Raw genomic sequence first — 13,599 nt, forward strand, 5'->3', positions numbered from 1 at the left:
TGGAGTCTGGGAGCATAGATGGAGAGCTGAAGACATTAAAACAGCTTCCCTGTCAGACAGAAAGGTTAAGTGGTGAAAATACTCTATATATAATAAATACTAATATTGATTTTATTTGGTGAGACATTTTTTAGGTGGCTAAAACACATTTTGTTGCCTACCCACATCCATAGCAGTACATTTTAGCCACCTAAAAAGAGTATGACCTAAAAAAAAATCAAGAACAGTTGAAGTGTATGCTATATTTAGAATATTTTAACAGCTTTACCTTTCAATCAGACAGTGATTTCCAATGAGAAAATGAAGCCATTATATTGCTCTCTTCAAAGCCAGACTCCATGAGAAAAACACTGATTTAACATTGCTGAACACAGGAGCTGCTGGTTTACTGCTGCCTTAAAAAGTTAACTTGTTTGTGTTATACCGTGACTTCAGCATTTAAAAGGGTTCATTTGGATCTCATAAGTCTCAAAATAACACAGACTAACTAACTGATAACTAACTGAACTGTGTTCATCAAACTAGAATTACTAAGTGTCTTAAGGGAGTTTGATGTCTTTTTTCAATAGTACAGATGGAGAACTGAAGTCTGAAGTCTTTAAGTTGTCAAGAACTGACAAAAGGATAAGAGGTGAAAATACTCTCAGTATAGCATACATTTAAACTGATTTGGATTTTTTTAGGTAGCTAAAATACATATTGTTGCTGGCCCCATCCACAGCAGTACACTACTAATCTTCTGTGCTGAACTCCAGACTGCTTCTCCAAACAGGGGCCACGCAGACTGATATCTACTGTATGTAATACAAAGACTATGGATAAGTACCTCAGACAACCATACTTCAAAAAACCACAACTATCCCTTTAAGCACATTTGTATATACTCATACATGCCTTGTATTTAAATGCACACACTCACACACTCACACACACACACTTACACGCCTGGCAAATCAAAAAACTTTGAGGTAAAAGGTTTTATTCATCTGTAGCTATTACGTTCAAGAGGCAGAGCAAGTTGTAGTGGATGCCTACCTGGTGTTTGAGAATCTCCGCCTGCTGTCTCCTCAACTCTTTCTCCTTGAAGGCAAGAAAGAGAAGATGAAGGAAAAATCAATATGCTTCCATTGTCCCAATACTGATGGAATTTCAGCCCATTTCAAAGGGCCGCTGTAATTTTATTGCCTCACATGGTGGAACATATGAAGTAATCTAATTCGTGTGATCAAAAACAGTTCCATGCCACACATGTATGAATATTTACATCTGTTTCAAGGGATTTATTTAAATTATAAACATACCTTTATCCTTTTTTCAGCCTCTAATATTTTGGCATTGGCGGCCTCCTCCTTCTTTTTCCGTTTGGCCTGTGAATAAAGATTAAGGTCAACTTTCACCGACATATATCAATCAGTCTTGGATGAGGGCTTTGCTGCACTTTAACTGATTGTTTGCAGTTTTCTGGTTTGAGCAAAGATTTTACGCCTCTGAATGCCAGTCAAATTTGTAAAACACAGCGAATGAATAATGTATCTCTTTAACACCTAATTGTGAAAATGTTGAAGCCTCCCGTTAAGAGTGGCTTGTCAACCGTGTCAACTCAAAATTGATTTAGTCCTGCTAAAACACTTTGAAGCTCCTACAGTATAATTGTGTGTGCCTGCATATGTGTGTGTGTGTGTGTGCATGCATCTTTGCATGTGTGTGTGGAAAACAGCACCTTTTTTTCTCTCGACCCACTTATGCTAAACTGTTACTGTTGTCTGAAGAAAAAAAGACTTTTCTGTCCAATTTAAATAAGGTCTGAAGAGGCAGCAACAGCCATTTTAATATTCAACAGCCGTCAACCAAGACCAATTTAGCATTAGTTCCATGTGGAATTATGCCTAAGAAGACGCAACTCCCACCAATGCATGCTGCTGTTCAGTAATGAGCTTTAGGAAGATTAAAACACTATAGACTGAGGGGCTGTAGCTATCCAGGAATGTTCTGCTTAATCAAGAGGTGCTGTTGGATCAGATTCTGTACCTCCAAAATTTGCTGCGCCCTGAGTTCCTTCTCCATCCGAATCTGCTGAATACGCTTGATCTTTTCCTGTTAAAAAAAAACCAAAACATAATCTCTTAAGATTTTTGGAAAACATCATCAGATAAAATCACTTTCCGACCACTCTATTGCAGAGACACAACAATAAGTTTAGCACTAGATGGTAATTGAAAAGCAAGCTTTAAAGCATCACAAAATAACTATTCAGCATTTCCTGCGGTGCACACGGGGACTACGTGTGTCAGGACACTTAGATAAGGAGAAAGGGAGGAAAAAAGATTTGTCAGCACACACATTAAGAGGACCCACCTGCTGCTTGAGGATCTTGATCTGCTCCTTCTGCTTCCTTCTCTCCTCTGCTGCCATGATAGCTACAAGAGTCAAGTCAGTGTTATGTTAGTGTGTACAAAATGACCTACAAAGCTGGGCTACCAGCTGTAACAGAATAACAGTTGTTGAGCTTTACTTATTCAAGAGGTCTCACTGAGATCAAGATGAATTTTGCACAAGAGGCCGAGAAATTCAGAGAACTAGATTACAACGTGGATAAGTCAGTCATGCAAAACAATAACAAAAACACACTCATTAAAACAATAACAAACATAATCAACAATTACAGCATGTACAATTTCAAGTCCCTCATAGGCACGAGACCTTCCAAGTACTGATGTGCATAACAGAAACCAGAAAGATGAGTTTAACCAGCCATAAGCATACAGTCAGAATCAGAGAACACAGAGAGCAACTTATTTAAATGTATTGGTGCATTGCATATTTCAGAATATGTATGAAATGTCTGTTCTGAGTTTAAATGAGGGCTGAGCAAACAGATCTTGATTTGATTTTTCGTCTTTGACATTGCGTATAGGAATTAAAAGAATGTATAATGTTTGAAACCACCAGCATACAAGCAATAAAGCAATAAAGATTAGAGCCAAAAGAAGATTGAGGCTTTACAGTGATGGAAATAAACATACAAATACAGACAAACAAAGACTATATAAGCAGCATCAGTTTTCCCAGAGGCCCTGCTGGTCTTTATACTTTATAAAGTGGTTTGAAGTGACAGACTGACCAACAGAAAAACCACCAGCATGCACTGAGCTCCTGATAACACACAAAAAAACATATGTTTACCTTGCTGTTTCCGAGCTTCTTTGGCTGCACGCGCCAGTGCCTGCTTTTCCAGTTTTCTCATCAGTTTCATCTGGGCAGCCTGTCGGGCTATTTCTGCACAGAGCGGGAAGAGAGGCATTGTCAGGGAGAAATTTTAGGAGACTGCTGTAGCCTGACCTGGCACATCTGACTGGAAAAATTCTTTTGTAATAGAAATTAGACAAAATTAGGGACAGATACTCAAAACAATCTGTTCCTTCTAAGGATTAAGATATATTTATGAAATTTGGCAGTTAACATTAAAAAAATACTGAAATATACATGATTAAAGTATTTGTGCAACTCAGAGCTCTGGTGTCATAAAAAATATTATAAGCTGAGCATCTGAAGTTATGTAATTATCAAAGCCACACCCAGTAAAATAAAAAAAAGACAAGATAATAATGCCAATTCCTCATAAAAAGTATCTGCATTACTACAAATTAATTGTCTATGGGACTAACTAGTTACATGTGACGGTGTTAGGTAATTACATTTCAAAATAAATGTAACTGTAATTAGTTCCAATTACTGAAAAAGCATCTATTTAAGTTACAGTTGCTGAACAAAATGGTGAATACAAAGGGATACATCAGAACATACTCTTTTCGGTAAAAGATTTATAGATTATAACATTCATTCTGTTGCTTTGCATCTTTTTGTAATGGAAGCATGTCTTCTACATGGGTCAGCAAAGCTGTTAGGACAAATAAGAGACAAACAAACAAACAAACAAACAAACAAAAAACAAAAAAGATTTGTCCATGCAATGAAAAAAAACAAACAACAACATTCAAAACTGCATCCCCTTCCTGGACCTCTGCTACCTGTATAATGTCTGGTTGATTAATGGCACAAACACTTCCGACAAACACATTTCAGGGCTCATTTCCTGTGCTCACCTTGAGCCTCCAGTTTGCGCAGCAGTTTGACCTCACTGGGACTGGGGCCCTCGGGCACCAATGGATCGCCCACATTAGGGGGCCGCCCCTTCCTCCGCCGGGAACCTTTGCCACCATCGGCCGCTGACTGGCGGTCTGAACTAGGGGGGCGACCCCTACGACCTTCCATGGCCAAAATTCGAGGAATGACCTCCTCTTCCTTCAACAAGCTCCACTGTAAACCCTAGAGAGAGAGAAACGCAGCAATGGAGAGATTGGGAAGGGTGCAGAGAGGTGAAACAGTGAACAAAATGTTGACATACATCCATGTGACTAAGGAATAATATAACTGTTTACTAGCTGGACTAATCTGGATGTGTAAAAGAAGATTTTTCACTTTAGATATATCATATTTATTATAATGAACAGTAATGAATTCAATTGGATGTACTCTTACTGATCTGTCATTCACTATCTAGTTTTCCTCTGGCCCCTCAGCACTGTGTCTTTTTTCTCTATTGTGCTTCCAATTATACACACACTAATTTATCTCTGTGTATCACAGACACATAACATGACATATATCACTGGTCACCTGTGGAAGTAATGTCAGCTGATTATTACATTTATCCATGCACAGTGAGAGGTCTATGAACTAGGACTACTGAGGCTTTTGGTTGATTCCTATTCATGCCCTGACAGTGACTGCTGCATGAAGCTCTGCCTGCCGCTAGATGAAAAGATGAACAGGGATCACGAAGAGAGAGAGATAGAGAGAGAGAGATGAAAGGCAAGTCACCTGGGGTCCTTCTCTGGCTTCATAGAAGTCACCAACCCTTATCTTTGCACTGAAGCTAAAATTATCACGCGTGATGCCATTTATTCCATTTCTGGATAGATACTACAGAAGAGAAAATAATAATGGCGTTGGTTTAGGCAGAAAAAAAAAATTGTGAAATTAGCGACATTGAAAAGCAACTGGGAAGCACTAGATTGGAGGGATCTACAATTACAGTGTGCATCTGTGCAGTGCTACTAATCATTATAAAAGCCAGGGGGACAAAAAAAGAGCAAAAGCTCTCAGGAGAGAAAAACGGTTCTGACCTTGGGGTGCACAATTCAGGCCCTTTCTTATTTATCTGTGGCCATGCTAGGCTTTTTACTGCCTACTGACTGACTAGCAGCGAGTGAATGCTACTGAGTACACATTTTTCTCTTTGCAAAGGCAGTTCTGACGATTAGTGTAGTTCAGCTTTTGATGAAGCAAAGGCAGAAGATTATAGACTATAATATGCAGTACAAATGAGGCCAAAGCTGTGCATCCCAACACTAACCATTAATCACTTTTTTAGGGGAAGGAGAGGTGAAAAAAGTGGCACAAGAAATGATCTAAGAATATCATCTCACACTATTAGGGTCACAGAAAGCAGGGTGGGGGTTGAGTGCAGCTGGAGCGACAGCACAGATCATATACAACAAATCCGTATACACAAGCATTTGTTTGAGCACTGTGGATGAGCAGTATTGTATTAGCAAAAATATCCTTCCATAATAAACCATGCCGCCCACAATGATTCCCACTTTAATCCCCAACTGCTCATCTGCGTGCATCAAAACAAATTTGCTTCTGTATCACGGATGAAGACTAAACTGCAGCGCCGTGAGGCCGAGGTACCTTCATCACATCTGGGTACTGCCTTAGTTTCTTGCCACACGGGGCGTAGTAGGCCACCTCTCCTTGTGGCCGCCCAGCCACTGATTTGATTCTTGTTTCTCTTCGCCACCTGGGTTTTTTTTAAGAATGAAACAATATCAAGGTGGTTCAGCAAAAAATGGTGCGTGTGTCGTACATTTGTGTGAGCAAGCAGAGAGGTGAGCGCTCTGAAGTGAACCGTTTTATAAGAGCTTTCGTTTCTCTCAGCCCTCTTGTACATACCCCAACTCCAGAGGTATCATCAACTCCTTCTCATCCATCACCCTCTTCCTCTTCCCTAAGCCTGTGGAGAGACAGAGTTCAACCATCAATTTGACAGCACAACCTACAGAACGACTAGAAACCTCACACACGAACAGCAAAGCCCCTAACTCAGCAGTGATCATACCTGGCAGGTACACGTGAATTAAATATACACACAATTCTCTTGGCTGCCATGTTAAAAATCTCAAGTCCAATAAATAATAAAAATATAAACAAATGTGTAAATGGACACTGTCTGATGTACAGTGTTCATTTGCGGAAGGCATAAGAGAAAATAATTACTTTCAGTCAAGTTGGGTGTGATGCAGTGGCTCCTTCAGTCTTTGCAATGGCAAGAATAGTCACCCAATTTCACTGTACTTGTGCACTGACAATAAAGGTCTATCTATCTACACCTATCCATCTATATAACTGCTGCTTTAGTGATAAACACATCAAATAGGCTGGACCAGTCTGCTATAAAGCCATGGTTTGGTGAGTTAGCAACTTGCATGAGTGTGTTTGGCCCGTTAAATGCAGTCCACATGTAGTGTATTTCTTTTTTTGTTTTGTTTTTTTTTAAGTCTGTCATTACCTATTGGTGTTAGGAAGGCTAGTCTCTTCTATTAATTTATTTCAGGCTATTGATATATTATTTTGAGCCTATTACTTGAGCCTATATTTGCACTATGCAGTGTTTGTTTTAAGTTATTCATTGTTTTTGAAAAATGCCTCACACTCTTCTGACATTGCAATATTAATACTAATAATACTAATACTAATTATTACTATTATAAAAGGATACAGAGTTCTGCAAGTAAACCAAAGGATAAAATATGCTAAATAAATTATGACGTAAGTAATATAAGAGATATAAATTAGTAGTAGGAGGGCCAACCTCTTTTTAAAAAATATTGATAGTTTCATTATGAAGCAGTTAAAGCCTTTTGCAGCGCCGTCTTGATTCTCCTGAGCCTTGTTTTTGGCTGATTTACGGGTATATGCAAGGTTTAACATACTATTGTTAAACTGCAATCATGTGGCAATGTGTCTCAGGCAATGTTGCAGAGTAATGCAAAACTAATGTAGCAGAGTAACTATTAACTTTCTATGAGTAACACACAACACTGCTTATAGTAATGGGAAAACTAGGACATCTGCTTGTATTATTCCTGGCTTCACACCTCTTTTTACCTCCGATCTAGGTAACCTCTCCATATTGAAAGAAGGAGGAAATTAACCTTGTTGCTCTGCCAAACAAGTTGTCAGGGCTCTTAGGCATGCCCCTACAGGACCTGAGAGTGCCGGTTAGTCCATGACAACCAACTGCCTTCTTCCTGCCGCCCTAAAAGTAGCAATTCTTCCTCACAGTCATGTGAGGTTGATGGGCTGTTCTGTTTTTCAAAAGAAGCGACTTTGCTTTGGTAATCTAAGCGTCAAAGCAAGCTCTGCCATATACTAGAGCTTATTTTCAGCACTGTAAATGCCTGAGTAATGATATTAAAAATGGTGTTCACAATAAGAAAATAAAATGATGGGAGACCCTGCAAAGGTCATATTTAACCAGTTAATCCATCTGCTGCACATCACTTTTTTTCATATTAGACCCTATTAAAACCATCCCATAGCTCTCATTTTTACACTTTCTGATTTTCAAACACATTACCTAATGGAGAGGCTAGGCTGTAGGAGGAAGAGCCTGGAGAGCTGTGATAGGCCAAGGCACTGGAGCTGGTGACAATGGTGGGAGTCTTGATGACCTGCAGGTTGAGGGGGGAGCAGCTGGTGGCGGTGTGATTGGTTGAGGTGTTCAGTAGTTCTGGGCCTTTGGTTAGCCTGCGGGGAGTCATCTCCTTCTTAGATGATCCAGACGGCAGCAGCTTTAACTCCTTCACTTTCTTCCCAGAGATGTCGCTGTCTGAGTTGCTGTCAGACTCTGAAATGGCCGTCCAGGACAAAAAGTGGATGAGGATCAATTACGTTAATTTTAAGGGAAAAAAACACGACACTGCCTCTCTGTTGTGAAGACTTGCCACTTTTCTTGGTCTTATGTGATTATCAACTGAATATTTTTAGGCGACTACTCATTTTCCAACGTTTTTTTTTTTCCCTACTATGAAGACAAGCTGAAGTAATTTCATTACATATCATTTTTATATTGTTTCCTGCTCCAGGCATGCTACTGCAAGTGCTTACATTATGTACCTTACACTGCCTCATACAACAACATGCAAATGTCAGGGAAACATGTTAACTTGGTTGCTGGTGTTAATTTCTCCCCCAATATTATTATTGGTGATATTTCATGGTAGAAAGTGCTGCTATTCTCTTTTACAGTCGTTCTGTAACAGACTGCCTAGGTTTTTGCGGGAAGGGTTTAAGGCCAAGACACACCAAGCCGACATCAAAGATCTATTGGCCACGTAGGCCAACTAATGTATGACCTCATGATGCCTGTGTCTCAGCCAAATAGTTGTATTTGAATCAAAGACGACAGCCAACTGCAAACCAGCACAGATGTTCTGCACTTGCATGAAAGGAAATTACTTCAGTAGACTAAATTTGTCATTTTTAAAAGGGAATATCAACAGGACAGATTCAAGAAGCTAGTTAGACATTTAGCACATTGACAACACAACCCAATATTGAAACAAAAAATGATATTCACTGTGCACTGGTGAACAATAAAACAAACAAATACAAATCATTTCTGCTGAAAAGCTCAATGGTTAAAAATAAAATGTAACCAATTTAACTTTTTTTTTTTTTAAATCTTACACTCTCTTGGCTTTAGTCGTTTCTTTGCTTTCCTCACTTCTGTTTCTCTAACATGCAGCTGTGCTGCCAATCAGAATGATTTCTCTCACTGATGGGCTCCACAAGTCCAGTGCTGATTCAATATGCTGAGTGAGCCAAAAAACAAGCGACAAGGGCCACCTTGTGCCAATGGTGCCAATGGGCCACCTAGCACCAATGGTGTGGGACACAAGACAAAAATTTGGGTGACAGATGTTTGACATTGACCATTGGCCGAATGTCGGCTTGGTGTGTCAGGGCCCTTAAAGACGCGGGCACAAAATAAAGCCTTATCAGTCAAAGATGAGAACAGCTTCTCCAGCACAGACAGTATGCTGAAAACTATGGTGTTTTATGAACATTAAAGCATGTAAACAGGCTCTAGTAGATATCCAAAATTCAAGCATGTACCTGAAAATCACCGTAGTAAGATCTTCTGTAAATTGTTACTTGCACAACTTTACAATGAAGGTACAAACCTGACAGACTATCATCTGAGTCCTCTTCATCCTCCTCCTCCTCCTCAAGGTCATCATCCTCATCATCGTCATCATCTCCCGAGTCGTCAGATTCCTTGTTAGCCGGGAGTCCGGCTGTGGGGTTACACGTCCCAGGGATCCCGACTCCAGGAATTCCAACTCCAGGGATACTAACTCCAGGAATCCCGATCCCGGGCTCTCCTCCACGAAACAAATCTACCAGAGACTGTACCAGATGGTTCTGAGAGAAGCCCTTCCAGGCAGCTAAAGGGTCGGCTTGTCCCTGTCCCTGTCCCTGTCCTTGTCCCTGTCCCTGTCCCTGTCCCAGCCCAGGTGTCTGTCCCTTCCCCTTGGGGGTCTTGTTCTTTCTGGATCCATGGCCTGCGGCATGGGGTGAGGTAGTGGAGGGCTGTGACGGAGGCGCAGCCTGGGCGGTTGCTTGGGTCCTGCTCGCCCCTGTGCTCAGATTGACAGGCATCGCCCCAGCATCAGAGTCGCACTGAGGGGACTTGCCTTGAGGGGCAGAGTCTTTGCGAGGTTTGGTGATGAGGGCCAAAGGTGCGTCCTGAGTGATGCTTTGGATGACTCCATTGGGATGGTGGGGTTCAGGGAGCCCCAGCAGGGCACTGGAGAGGAAAAGGTTGGAGTGATTGTTCTGGGGTGGAGGAGGCGGAGCGGGTGGCAATGGTGATGAAGACAGAGACGTCCTCTTGGGAGACTTGTTTGGCCCCTGCTGCTGCTTCTTTAGCTCAGCTGGGAACGTCTGCCCTTGGGACATGAGAGTCTGGGAATGGAGGAGGAGGAGAGAGGGAGAGAACAAGGAGAGGCAGGGAGTCAGAGGGAGGGAGGGAGGAGGGAAGGCAGAATGGGAGGAACAAAGAAAGGTTAGGGAAAAAAAGTAGAAAAGAAATGGGACAAAGTGGAGTTGCTCTAGCTGTCAGTTCGCATCACTGTTGATTGTTTGAGCAGGTGACAAAACTACAATGCTGAACACTGGTACAGTTAACTGTGTCTAAGCTCCTTTCTGGGAAACAAAAAGAACATAAATGCAATAACCAAAGGCATTGTACTCGGCCAAGTTCGCAAAAAAAAAAACAGTCTGAGTATCTCTCTAAAATTGTAATTACTCGTCTGCACATTCGAAAAGCTCCATCATCATTATCATCATGCAGCTGGGCATGTTTGCCTTTTTTTATTTTACACTGATGACAAGTTTTGTTCAATCTGTGTTTAAGCAAAGGCAGGTTAGACTTTAATGTTGCACTTTCAACTGGATGTGATATGAAGTGAAACAAATCAATTTCACAGACCATGAAATACAGTAAGAGTGCTGAAACCACAGGGGGAATTTAGCTCGTTGCAAACTTCTCTATACTGGTAAAACAGGAAAGAGGAAATGATTTTCACAGAATAAGCTAATCTTAAAAGGTTTAGCTTATTGATTATTACTCGCATTCATATTTCATCTGAAGAAAGAGAATTTGTGTAGTAAAAGCAAAGAAAGATGTCAATTTTTATACTATTTCATCTGAGCCGATGAAAAACATAAATAATACAGTAGCACATGTGTAGACACAAAGAGTGCTTCAGGATGGCACTGAAACTAAAAATCATTAATCATTTTATCAACAGGCTAGAATTTGCAGCAGCACAGAAATCACTGTGTCACCACTGTAAATAAGCCAAAATCTGTAAGAAAACTCATGAAAGCCACGGCAATATAAAGATCATAATTGGTTTGATTTCTTTCAAAAACATAATGAGCAGCTTGGCAAGAAATGTCCCGCAAAAAATGTTTTTTTTTTTAGCTGTGATGGATTATTAGAAATCATTAAAAAAATAATAATAATAATTTGTTCAGAATAAGGGCAAAAAACACAATATTTTGTGCATGTAAATGTCCACAGGAGTACATGTTAACTTAAGCCACTTAACAAGCTACAACCATTCATTTAATAGACCGATGCAATAAACTATCTTAAGTAAGAACTAAATTTAATTATAAGATATGCCACTACCTTGTGCAGTCAAATATAGTTATAACTACAGTGGACAATGACAACAGATCACCACATCAAATGTATTAATAGGAACATCTAAAAGCTTAGATGTCTCCTTGTTTTTCTATGTCCAGTCCAAATTTACTCAAACAAAATGAATCAGCTATATAAAACAAAGATTCTCTCTGATGTCCAACTGCAGTTGTTAGAGTTTGCTCGAGGCCATGTTATCATTTTAAAGAGGCCCTATGGAGCGTGTTTCACTGATACAAAACCTCTTGTGAATGAAAAACTGCAACATTCAATGTTATGTTTTCATTTTTAAATTAAGTGTATAGCTTCACCAGCAGCAGTTCTGCAGACTGCTTGGCTCTTGTGTTGAAAAAATATGGTAAATGGCTACCAGATTAAAAGAGGTGCTGATGATGATGTGGTAATGATTAAGAAAAAGAGAGAAAAACAACTGCAAATGTAACTGCACACTTAACTCCAGTTGATATATTCATTATTGTTAATTTGTTAGGATTGTACACTAAGGCTGATTGCACAGCCATGTTTATCTCGTCAAAGTCTCACATCATGTATAATGGCGTTGTCAAAAATATGACTTATTGACACATATTGATAAATGCTTTCAATGCTAATTTCCAGCTGTATCAATAAGAAGCATCAATTGCGCTTTTTTGGTCTCTTTTGTCATGATTACCCTTGTTATATTTATCCTTCAAAATGTTTTACATATTTATCATTCACATTTGTTATATTTTATGTCCTCAAGGTCAATTTCTTCCTCAAAATGGTATTGAATAGAGAAAAATTTCAAAAATTCTGAAATCGTAACAATATTTTATGAATGGATATGGTAACAAAAAAATGTAATTGTTCAGCTGCTGTTAGCAGGTTGACTTACCTGCTTCAGCCTGAACTCATTGATCTGCGCAAGTGAAGCTTCCAGCTGTTTCCTCTTGCTTGTTTTGGCAGAGCCAGGAACAGAGCGCCGAGGTGGCTTCAGCGAGGACTTCTGGGAGCTTGTCACAGATGAGGTCAAACCAAAAGATTTTGGGGAGGTAGACAGTGGGAGAGTTGAACGGGGTGGAGAGGGGACAGAGAGAGGCTTGGGGGAGGAGCAGAGGGAGAGAGGCAGGTGCTGGGGGGAGGAGGAGGGCAGCAGTTTGGGAGGTTTGGGAGAGGCAGTGCTGGAAAGCGCTTTTGGAGATGTGGTGAGGGCTATAGGGGAGGAAGATGGCGAAGACTCCCTTCGGGGCTGAGAGAGGAGTGCCAGGGGCTTTGAGTTGGCAGCCAGGCCAGTGGATTGAATCACACTGAAGTGTTGCTGTGGCCCCTCTGTGCGGGACCTGGAGCTATGCAGGGCCAGCGGTGAGGTTTGGGACAGGGCGGGAGGGGAGGAAGAGTTGGGTAAGGGTACGAGGGTTGGGGGGTTGGAGGAGACCTTCTGGGTTTGGGTGTCCTTCTTGTCATGAGGCTCCCCAGAGAGTGATCTGTCAGTCTTTGCAGTTCCAGTGCTTGGTACCAAAACCTGGGGAGGAAATGAAGTAAAAAACTGTCAGAACAAAACATAGCCTTAGGATGTGATCATTTGGGTAACATTTTAGCCACTATTTTACTGGTTTCCTGTTTTGCACCCTCACAAAAAAACATGCTGTTCTTGAAAAGTAATGCACCAAAATTATTTTTATCATGTAACCATGAACTAGAAGTTTGTGTAGAACCCATCATAATCAGGAAAGCTGCAATTACATGATCAATGTGCTGATAGGATCAGGCCACCAGGAAGTGCGCTGCACTTTTAAGTCATTTTTCATGGTGGGCAAACAATGTAAATACACCATTACTGCGGCCCAAAAAGACTTTTTCACATTGACTTAAACGGCTAAAGAGACATTCGTAAACCCTGAATACATTTTTTTGAGCAGCACAACTCAACAAAATAATTTGTTTCATTATCAAGATTTGATCCATTCAGTACAATAACATTTCTTATGTCTTAAAAGCTGCACAATTGAATCATTTTATCCCGATTCAAGTCAGCAGAGCGCTAAACTAGAAGTAAGCCGTTTGGCCAAGGAAAGCTAGCCGCTCAGCTACTTGACATGGCAAATCTCTAGCGAATTTGCTATATGGGCCACACAGTGTAGAAGTCAGTGCTGATCATCCCTGGATCACTATTTGACTAATTTTATAGTTGCAGATGAACCATTTTGGCTTCATGCTCCACTGAGCAACCCTCATGGGAATGCTGTATCCAGGTCTCTTTTGCATTCATG

The 13,599-nt window shown here is 40.6% G+C and overlaps 1 protein-coding gene across 11 annotated transcripts in view; it reads right to left on the minus strand.

Annotated features, from left to right (window-relative positions):
* Positions 1-13,599, minus strand: part of baz2ba (bromodomain adjacent to zinc finger domain, 2Ba) — a 79,996-nt gene that overhangs the window by 17,719 nt on the left and 48,678 nt on the right. For 6 of the 11 annotated variants that reach the window (XM_042492893.1, XM_042492864.1, XM_042492916.1 and 3 more), the window contains exons 8-19: positions 12,225-12,851; positions 9,315-10,098; positions 7,706-7,975; positions 6,019-6,079; positions 5,758-5,866; positions 4,882-4,983; positions 4,104-4,326; positions 3,184-3,276; positions 2,356-2,417; positions 2,029-2,094; positions 1,302-1,367; positions 1,036-1,080 (exon numbers count right to left, since the gene is read on the minus strand). In XM_042492893.1, the coding sequence (XP_042348827.1) occupies positions 1,036-1,080; positions 1,302-1,367; positions 2,029-2,094; positions 2,356-2,417; positions 3,184-3,276; positions 4,104-4,326; positions 4,882-4,983; positions 5,758-5,866; positions 6,019-6,079; positions 7,706-7,975; positions 9,315-10,098; positions 12,225-12,851 (2,508 nt within the window). The remainder of the gene's footprint in view (positions 1-1,035; positions 1,081-1,301; positions 1,368-2,028; positions 2,095-2,355; positions 2,418-3,183; positions 3,277-4,103; positions 4,327-4,881; positions 4,984-5,757; positions 5,867-6,018; positions 6,080-7,705; positions 7,976-9,314; positions 10,099-12,224; positions 12,852-13,599) is intronic. The other 5 variants (XM_042492929.1, XM_042492907.1, XM_042492922.1 and 2 more) reach the window with 1 other exon arrangement.

Source organism: Plectropomus leopardus, chromosome 1 (genome assembly GCF_008729295.1).
Source record: "Plectropomus leopardus isolate mb chromosome 1, YSFRI_Pleo_2.0, whole genome shotgun sequence".
NCBI lineage: Eukaryota > Metazoa > Chordata > Actinopteri > Perciformes > Serranidae > Plectropomus > Plectropomus leopardus.